Source organism: Hydra viridissima, unplaced genomic scaffold, assembly GCF_058129835.1.
Source record: "Hydra viridissima isolate aposymbiotic clone 2 unplaced genomic scaffold, HvirCarnegie_v1 scaffold_11, whole genome shotgun sequence".
In the NCBI taxonomy this organism is placed as follows: Eukaryota; Metazoa; Cnidaria; class Hydrozoa; order Anthoathecata; family Hydridae; genus Hydra; species Hydra viridissima.
This window is the reverse complement of record NW_028324310.1, coordinates 7,927,799-7,938,694: the sequence shown is the minus strand read 5'-3', so window position 1 is coordinate 7,938,694 and position 10,896 is coordinate 7,927,799. Positions and strand designations below refer to the sequence as shown.

General features: G+C 27.0%; 1 protein-coding gene across 1 annotated transcript; it reads left to right on the top strand.

The window, feature by feature from the left end:
• Positions 1-29: 29 nt before the first annotated feature.
• Positions 30-10,246, top strand: LOC149882002 (dynein light chain Tctex-type protein 2B-like). Its single transcript, XM_090067606.1, has 5 exons — positions 30-190; positions 2,754-2,887; positions 3,078-3,147; positions 4,889-4,952; positions 10,087-10,246. The coding sequence occupies exons 1-5, from the start codon at positions 123-125 to the stop codon at positions 10,132-10,134; spliced, it is 384 nt and encodes a 127-aa protein (XP_089923732.1). The 5' UTR covers positions 30-122; the 3' UTR covers positions 10,135-10,246.
• Positions 10,247-10,896: the final 650 nt, after the last annotated feature.

Here is a 10,896-nt window from a genome sequence, read left to right as displayed (position 1 = left end):
TCACTTTTATTTTCAAACCAGAAAATAATTAACTAAGCATCCTGTTTTGGTTTGTGTTGTTCGGGTTACAAAAACTTGTTTAGCCGAACGGTTGAGGGCAAAATTTCTCAACATTTTAGTTTATGATGACTGAAGTGGAAGATAAGAACAAAGAATATAATTACACAATAAGACCAAATTTTAAAAAAAAGTAACTATTTTTATTTTAACTTATTTATTTTTAATTTTTTTTCTTTGTGTATGTTATAATATTTTATTTGTGAACATGTGTGAATTATTCTATTAGTTATTTTACCTACATCTAAGAGTCAATTTGCAATAACCTGTGTTTTGTAGCATTCTTATTAACACAAAATATATTAGTATACCTAGATAATAATAGATGCACAATTCCTGATATATATATATATGTGTGTGTGTGTGTGTGTGTGTGTGTGTGTGTGTGTGTGTGTGTGTGTGTGTGTGTGTGTGTGTGTGTGTGTGTGTGTGTGTGTGTGTGTGTGTGTGTGTGTGTGTGTGTGTGTGTGTGTGTGTGAATAATTGAATAATTTTTGTGAATAATTTTTAGCCCACTTATTAAAACTCGTGTTTTTTTAACAGATTTTGAATAATAGCTTCTGATTATTTTTTTGTATAAAATAATGTCTAACTTCAAACAATACTAAACACTATTTTAACAAACAAAAGCAATATTTATCAAAATTTTACATAGATTTTTGTATTTAGATATCTAACGTGTTTATTTTTATTGTATGCTGATCTAAACCCAATTCATATCAGCTTGCTTGTTTTTAGTTTGCTCTTACATTTTTATTTATTTATTGCTGTGAAGGCTTCATATTAGATGATAGTACAGTTTACAAAGATATTTAATAGATACTGTGTGTTTAATATTATATTTTGTTTTTTTAAGAGCTTTTCTTCTTATAATTTACTTTTTTTTATATTTTTCTTTTGTTTTATTATTTTTATTGTTATTTAAGTAACAAAATGGGTAAAATTCCACTACTGGAGCGTAAAAAAATTATTGTGCTTCACGAAGAAGGTTATTCTCAATGACAAATTGTCCAAAAAACAAAGTATTCAAGGACAGCCATTAGAGAAATTATAAAAAAAATTTAAAAGCACGGGATCTCTTGAGGATAAAATTTGAAGTGGAAGACCTCCAAAGCTTACAAAACATGACATAAAGTATTTTAAAAATTTGTCTCTGCAAAATTGGAAAAACACCTCCAGTGAACTAGCCCAAGACATTCAGACTGTAACTGGAACAAATGTTTCCTCATCTTGCATTCAACAACATTTGCTAAAAGCTGGGTTAAGAGGGTGTGTTGCAGTTTGAAAGCCTTTACTACATCATGGCAATAAAGAAAAAAGACTTAAATATGCAAAACAGCATAATAATTGGACACAAGGAATGTTAAACCGTGTACTATACACAGATGAATCAAAATTTGAATTGTTCGGTAGAAGAAGACGACAGTATGTAAGAAGAAGGGTAGGAGAGGCTTATCTCCCTGATTGTCTACATCCAAAAATCAAGCATGAGGGAGGTTCTGTTTTAGTTTAGGGTTGTATTTCATCATCTGGAGTAGGTGATTTAATCAGAATTGATGGCAAACTGACAGGAGAACAGTATAAAGAAATTTTAAGACATTATGCAATACCATCTGGAATGCGACTAATTGGTAATAATTTCATTCTACAGCAAGACAATGATCCCAAACATTGTTCGTGAGTGGCCAAAAAATATTTACAGGAGATGTGTGAGGAGGGAGTTTTCAAAGTAATGAACTGGCCTTCTCAAAGTCCAGATTTGAACATTACTGAACTTGTTTGGGATTATTTGGATAAAAAAAAAGGCTGAATATAACCCCAAAAACGTCGAAGAATGTTTTCAAATATTAAAAAGAGAGTGGGACAATATTCCACAAAATTTCATTACAAATTTATATGAATCAATTCCCAGGAGATTCACTTCTGTGATCAATGCAAAAGGTGGACATACGAAGTATTAATTGTTCTTTCTTTTTGTATCATATTTTATCAAATTATTTCTAGGTATTTTTGTTTATGATATATGTGTCTATAAACCTGATTTTTTTTTACTTAATAAGTCCTTTATATTTTTACGATAAAATCAAAAATAATTATAAACTTATGGTGGGCCAAAACTTTTCACAGTACTGTATATTCCTCTCTTTCTCTACTTATGTCAACTTTTAGTAAAAATGAGATTTTTATGCAGAAATGTTTTTGATGTCTATTTTCTTGCTGAAGTGCTTTCATAGCTAGTTTTCTTAAAAATAATTATATCTTCTTACTAACTTAAAAATTGGTGTTTATATGGTCTGTAAAAATCTAATTAAATTGGTCTCCATCATTTGAATTAATTGATGGTAAAATATCCATTTCAGAAATGTATAGCTAAATGTAAAAAAAAAAAAAAATCAAAATATAGTTCAAACAGTAACTATTTTTTAAATTTTTGTCAATTTAAAAGGTAAAATAGCAAAAAAATAATAATTTTTTTTTTTACTATTTTATGTTTTAAATTGACAAAAGTTGATTATAATATAAACAATATTATCTCAAAATAAATATTTTTGACTTGATAAGTTTTTTCAAAGCCAAAGATGTATTACATCATAGCTACCTGGTATTTAAATACCAGCAAGAGCTGTAAGTGTATGATTATATAATGGAAAAAGTCATCTCTATTTCACCAAAGAATTATTAAATTTAAATTTCAGATTTCGAGTGGATAATGTCAAACTCATCATACAAGAAGTTCTTAGTGATAAACTCAGTCACAAACAGTATTGTAGTGAAAATAGTACAGAATTATCAAAGGATATTTCAGAGGCAATAAAAACTAAATTAAAAAGTATACAGAAAAGTTTATTTTTATTTGAAAGGATTAATCAACTATAAATGTTATTGTGTATTTGTAAAAGATCTGCAACATCTTTTTTTATGAAATTTTATTGTTTATGTTTAATGTTTTTATTTTAAAAAAATAAAACATCTAATTTCCTTTTCAATTTTGTAATTTGTAATCATTTTGATTATTTCAGCATTGGATTATGAGCGATATAAATTTATTGTTCAAACAGTTATTGGTGAGCAAAGAGGAGAAGGAATAAAGTAATCTTTGAATATTATGTTTTAGTATAGCATCTTTTTACATTACCTTTATGAGCATAGAAACAAAAATGGGTTAAAAATATTTATTTCTCTGAATCAAAACACATTAAAATGTTTCTGATTGAACTATTCAATCAAAAGCAACTTTTATTTAACGTTATTTGAATAATCAAATAACGTTAAATAAAAGTTGCTTTTGATTGAATAGTTCAATCAAATTATTCATATTGTACATAATTCTATTACTATGATAACAACTGTAAATGTGTAAAGAATTAACTCATTAACTTGATAATTTTATACTTGCCAGATATTTACCTAGATGAAAATTTATAAACTACACGAACTTTCTTTAAGTTACTCTAATTTTATATTGAAGTAACACACAATTATATTGGATGGTTTTTCTCTAGCATTTCTTTTATGAACCCTAAATGTTTGCAAACAAATTCAAAAAAAAATTATACTTTAAGCCATGCAGGTGGTATGTAACAATTTTTCTATTGGTTATTGGAACCAACAGACCAAACATAAATTTTGTTCATTTCTTTTGAAAAAATATTTTATTAGAGTATTCAAGGGTCAAGGCCAAGACCAGCTTTATTCTAGGCCAAGGCCAAGAAATCTATTTTAAAAAAATCATTGAATTATTCAAAAGGTTCAAATTATCAAAAGTACTAAATGTAGAATTAAAAGATCTTAATACCAAGCAACAGAAAGTTCTGTTAATTTTTGCTTCAATGTGTTATTGAACTTCATCCTACTACAAGTCAAAGAAATTTCTACAAAATCAACTCAAAGTTCTACTAAATTATGATTTTTTAAACCCTTTTTGATAATCTTTGATTTCTCAAAATTTTCCAGAAATTTTAAGTTCTAACATTCTTTCTAGCAGCATTTTCATGATTTGATAAGAAATTAAAATATACAATCAGATTTTGAGTGCTACTTGTTTTATTGCCCTAATAATCCTATAATTGATTATTACTAGGGACCAACCAGAAAAAGCACAGCAACAAAATATTATCTTAATAAGAATTCTTAATAAGAATGTGGCATTTTGTTGCTGTGCTTTTTCTGGTTTTCTTTTTTTTTTTCTTTTTCTTTTCCTTTTTTTTTTTTTTTGTGAATTTGGTTGGTCTCTAATCATTACACAATTATTTACAAGGATTAATCATATCTTGCTATATTAAGTTAGTAAAGTTAACTAAAATTGTCACAATTTGACAATTTTTTAGCTGCTCAAATATAAAAAGCTAAATATACATTTCAATTAAACTAAGCTCTTCATCATATCTAATAATTGATCTTGCTCTGTTTATCCCCTAAGATAGGTAGCTATGGCATTTATAGAATGTTTGAGATGGTTAGCTCAAATGTTATTGAAAATCTCAGTTAAGTCTTTAATGTTATTATAACCTTCAGAGAGAATAATTTTGCAGTGTAAGATGTTTTTTCGTTAATTTGAGCCAAAAGTTTAAAGTTATGTAAAATAAAAGTCTGAAATAAACTGTTTTAAAAATTGAACATTTTCAGTTTGCTGATTTCATTAAAACTTGAAATTTCTGAAAATTCTAGAGTACAATGTGGAATGGCTGTTAAGTAATAACCTATGAATCTCTTCTAAAGTTTAATAATTTCAAAGGATGGATTCAAATTTTTGCAACATTTTTGGCTAGAAAGTTACATTGAGAAAAAGTTGTTAGAATCATTTTATTTCAATATCACTTCTTTTCTTTAGAGTTGCTGCTCGTTGTTTATGGGATTCAGATACAGATAACTACGCTCAAGCTGTTTTTACAAATGTGAGTTATTAAATTTTTTGTAAAAGAAAATACATGTAAAAGTTTAAATCAGTTATCCAGAAATTTGATTCTGGACATTTAAAAAGCACTTTAGTTAAAATTTTAAGATATTTTTAAAATAATATTTTATTTACTAAAAATCACTTCTTAATAAATGTTCTTCAAACTCAAGGAAATAAATTTGCAAATTATTATTTATTATATATTTACACAAATAATTTATAACACATATTTTGCTGACTAGTACATTAGACTTATTTCTGGATAAATTTGGGGCTTTGAAAATGATATACATCATGTTGTGCCTTTGTTTTATCAAAATTTTTGTTCAGTTGTAATAAAAAGGATTCTATTTTTTCAATCAAATCCTTTTCTAAAACCTTTTCTCAAATCTTTTCTCTTGCCTTTTTAACTTGATTAGAAAACTATTCTAACAAATAATTTGATATCAGCAAATATATCTTGTAAACATAAAGAATATATTTGAATCAAAGACAAGGATCTCATATCATGCAGTAAAGAATATGTACTATGAGATATATCTCATAGTACATTTACATCTTATAGTACATATATGGTTTAAGTGAAAAAGATTCAATTTTTATATTTTAAAAAAAGAGTAATAGAGCGTGATTGTTCTATAAATTTTTATTTTATAATAAAATATTATCATGCAGTAAAGAATATGTACTATGAGATACATCTCATAGTACATTTACATCTTATAGTACATATATGGTTTAAGTGAAGAAGATTCAATTTTTATATTTTAAAAAAAGAGTAATAGAGCGTGATTGTTTTATAAATTTTAATTTATAATAAAATATTATAAAAATTACCATTATTATTTATATAGTATTAATATTATTACATAATAACAATATTTACTTAAAACATAATCTTCCGCTTTGTTTTTAAGGTTCGTTATTACTTTCTTCCTCACTACTTTCTTTACTGTCTTCTTTCTTCTCTTCTTCCATCAAAACTTTTGTCTTATCGCAGCAAATCATTAGAACAATCGGATGGGAGAATAATCCCTGGGCCAAATAATACTTTTTGATATGAGATATTATTTTCAATAATATCCCATATGCTGGTCTATATGCTGGTCCACTAAGATGTAGAGCAATTGTTTGAGCAATCTTTTAAAATTGCTTTAAAACAGTTTTCTATTTTTTTTACTGAAATTTTGTCTTATAAAAACAATAGATTACTGAAGAATCTTTAAGGATGAAACAATATTGTTTAATGTTATATATATATATATATATATATATATATATATATATATATATATATATATATATATATATACACACACGTACACACACGTACACACACACACACACACACACACACACACACACACACAAAATTGTTTGCAGTAAATCCATAACACATTTTTCAGCAAATTTTCCAGGTTATCAAAAATGTTTGCCATGAGTTCCAAAGCCATTGATATTTAGATGAATGCACATGTTACATGTGCTATAAATGTGTTAAACACCAGTAAAAGACGGTGGGCAGTCAACCGCCCTCAAAGCTCCATCCATGACAACTAAAAAAAAATCAAACAACCAAATAATGTATTATCTCATTTATTAATTGCCAAGAAAAGTTCATCATGGCTACGCGTATATAATCAGCAATTAATAAAATAAATGGAATATTCAAATGTGAATTAGAGTACTTTTTCTTTGTCATAAATAAAAATGAATACCATTTTTTTCCGTTTCAGACAAAGATCTTTCAGAATCTGCAAAAAAAAAAGGGGGGTGCGAAACCAGACAAGCGCCGAAACAATTCGCCCTTAAAATACCATTAACCGTTAAGAAATTTGTCATTTTAAGGCATGGTAATCCGGGAAGCCTGATAATAATACTAATATACAACTTATATGATAATTAAAACACATTGCAATTAACGAATGAGTTGAGCAGTATAAATTTTTGCTTTTTAAGGTTTTCTCACTCACAATTATAAAAAATTATATATGTATAATTACCCAGATAATATATTGTATTTATAACTAAATAAATTTTAAGGTTAAATATAATTGTTATGCATTTTCGTTTTTTGTCACTTTATTATATCATATTATAATTAACAAAATAATAAAAAACAAAATCTATAACAGCAATTCAAATTTAATTTCAAATCTATAAAAGTTATTCAAATTTTGTTTTTCTGATCTCCTTTTTAACATAGTTGTTAGTCTTGAACAATGGCGTCTTTCAGGCCTTTTTCAATTTTTACAACGTTTTTGTGGCCCAGATGTTTTACCATCCAAAATATCATTTGTTTCTTGAAGTGATTCTGTTATTCCTGATCTGATTCCAAAATGGTAGTAATGACTTGGAGGAATTTCCTGTATAACTACTTTTTCTGTAGGAGTTCTTGTTAATGCTTTAGGAGTTTTTGGCAATTTATCAGTCCAACATGGATGCCTTCTTAATAACTTTAGTAGTGTATTGGTTGCTCTTTTAGTTAGAGCAAACTCAACCACAAACGTTGCTAACTCTTGTCTAATATTTACTTCTTCATCACTTGAAAACAAGGCAGTTACATCTGATGAATCATCTGGAATAGGTGGAGGTATTTGAGGAAGTAGTGTTTGGAGAAGTGGTGTCTGCGTAAGTGGCAATATTGGTAAAGGTGAATCAACTAGTTGATGGATAGGTACTTCAGTATCTAAACTCTCAAAATCTGCATTACTTGAGTGTGTATCAGAGTTATGCTCTACTGTAGCCTGCTCTCTGCGATATTTTATTCTCTTGTAGGTTTGTGAGCGTGATAGCTTATGAAAATTAGTTTTCTTGCTCATATTTGCTGCAAAAATAATATGTCATTGTCATTATTAAAAAATCGCTATATTGACAGATGTATAATTATATATTTGTAGACAAAGTTTTTACATTCCATAATGTATAGTTCTAGTTACGTTAAAGTAGTTTAACATAAACAAAACTATATATAATTCCAGTATATATATCAATATATGAATATATAATTCCAAGTAACAAAAATAATATAAACAATATTAATAAAAATATTGTTTTAATCAGACTGACTGACACTGATTATCAGTATTTGTTTATAACACTATAGTGTTATAAACAGTTACTTATAGTATACTGTAAATTAAATACTAAATACACAAAATATTTATGAATAAAAAATTCAAATCCTAAACTCCTCCATAAACGAGCAATATATATTACTTGTGCAATATATTTTGTTAAAATTTCAAATAATTTAATTATAAATAAAATAGCACTTAAATATATATATTTAAGTTAAATATTTTTCAAGTATTTAATGTTACTTTCAGTTTACTCATTTAAATGAGTAAACTTACTTCAGTTTACTCATTTAAATGAGTAAACTTACTTTCAGTTTATTTATTTAAATGAGTAAACTTACTTTCAGTTTATTCATTTAAATGAGTAAACTTACTTTCAGTTCACTCATTTAAATGAGTAAACTTACTTCAGTTTACTCATTTAAATGAGTAAACTGAAAGTAACATTAAGTACTTGAAAAATATTATACATTCCTTGAAAAGACAAACTATAGCATAGGGTACATAATTTTCATATAAAAAGTGAAATTGAATCAATATAATATAATTTTCATATAAAAAGTGAAATTGAATCAATATAATACATAATATATGCACATAATAAAATTTACTCTTCAATCTACTCTCCAAGCAAAGTTTATTGGGGAGCTCTAAGAGCTCCACAAGAGCTCATTTTGCTCATAGGGCATGCATGATGAATGCTATGGATATAAGAGAGACAAAATCTCATTGGCATTCTAACATTATGCAGAGATTCTACACAAATTTCCTTTTGTTATGAAAAAAAATTTCATCTGTCATTATATTTGGTAATTTTGCAACTTTTAAATAACCTGACTGACCAAAACAGTATGTGTGCATGGATGTATGGAGGGGGTGGGGGTGGGGGTGAAGTTTCATTTATTCAATATTCTTTGGAAAAGCTCTTCATATCTCTTATGTCTTAAATGATTTGGCTCTGATCAAAGTTTCAGAATTACTGTTTATAATTCATTTTTACTTTTCAATTGGCACTTAAAGTTTGTAAAAAAGTATTTAGATAAGTTCCTTACATATTAATTTTATTAAAATGTTTTTTGAAACAGTCCTAAGTTTAATCCTTTTTTCTTTATGTCACATTGAGTTTGTAAAATGGTGATCTTTAATCAGCTTTTTAATTTTTTGACCATTAAATTCACTAGAATTTTTTTACATACATGAGGTAAGGAAATGCTTTGCATATTTACCTAAAATGTTCCCCTCCATACTAAGAGACTCAATATATTACCTTTGATTCTCCAGCATTTTAATAAGTTTCCACTACCCAATACTCAAAGTCCAATGCTCCTGGTTAGCCTAGTGAAAAGGTTAACCATTTTTCAATTTACCTTAACAATCCATTTATGCTTGTGATGTTTTGGTAACTCAATAATTTTCTTGTTTTTTTTTTTTTTGTTTTTTTCATATTCTTTTATACAGAATGACCAACAGGAACTGAACCACAAAAATTCCCATTTTGAAGTAAGACATACCCATTAAGACTCTATAGTGTCACACACATAAGTCAAGAAACACCACGACAGGTGATGGTTCACATCACCCGTCGTAATGTTTCTTGACTTATGTGTGTGACACTATAGAGTCACACACATAAGTCAAGAAACTAAAGAACGCGTCAGTGTGAAGAGCAATATAGTGGTTTTTTAAGGATATAACTTTCAAAACTAAAGAAAATTTATTTTCAAGAAGTGTGTTTTCTGTTTATGAAAGATTAAATGTGAATTAGTAAGAAATGAAAAATTTATTTCATTTTAAAATGGAAGTGTAACTTTTGGGCCACCCTGTGTAAAGGTACGTCACAAAGTTCTTTGAAAAACACTTTCTTTTTAAAGATGCATTTGGTTGAAAAATCATTTTTTGAAAAACACTTTCTTTTTAAAGATGCATTTGGTTAATAGAGAAAAACTCATCAAATATAATGCATAAAATAATTTTAAAAGTATTTTCATGTTTTAAAGTATTTTAACAGTTTCTGAATTGTCTTAATTTGTAATTTTTTCACTTTTTTTTCAGGAGTCGTTATTTTGCGTGGCAGTTGCATATGGAGTATATTATTATTAACATCACTGTGTCTATGTAAAAACAGAAAATTTAGAAACGAATAATTATTGTAATATAATAATATAAAAGTGCTTAAAATTTATGAATAGGTAATAAAGAATCTCTTGAAAAAGATATTATGACTTAATGGTGGTCTTAGCTTTTTTTTTTTTTTTGTGGTTTTCTTTTTTTTTTTTGGTTGCTTCTGCTTGTTTCTGTTGTTTCTTTTTTTAAAACTTATCTTATTCAAAAGATTACTTTTAGGCAGTGTTTTTGAAAAAAGAAGTAGCACGCATGCCCGGAGAGCCTCAAAACATAAAAGTCATGCTCAAAAAATAAAACCAATTGGGTTTGGTAGCCGATACATCCATGTTTCAAAAAATAAAAAAATTGAAATCATCTGCCTACGTCCAAGGAAAAAAAATGACTTTGATTTTTTTGGATTTTTTTGTTCCTTGCTTCATCGCCCGGAGAGCCTCAAACCACAAAAGACACTCAAAAATAAGAAATAAATAATAAAACTGATATTACTATTATTGATATGCATAGTCTATACATAGAGACTTTAAAAATAAAAAATTAAGCCATCAATCAATCTGTAGGAAATCTTTGTTACTTTGAACTTGTAAGTCATTTGACCTTACTTTTAATGGAAATGATTTCTTTGATCACCATTTTTTCTTTGAATTTGAATCATTTCTAAACTTAAAACACTGTCGCAAAATAAAAAAAACTATTAAAATAGTGTCTATAATTAAACTTTGGCAAAGACTGTTTCAAAAT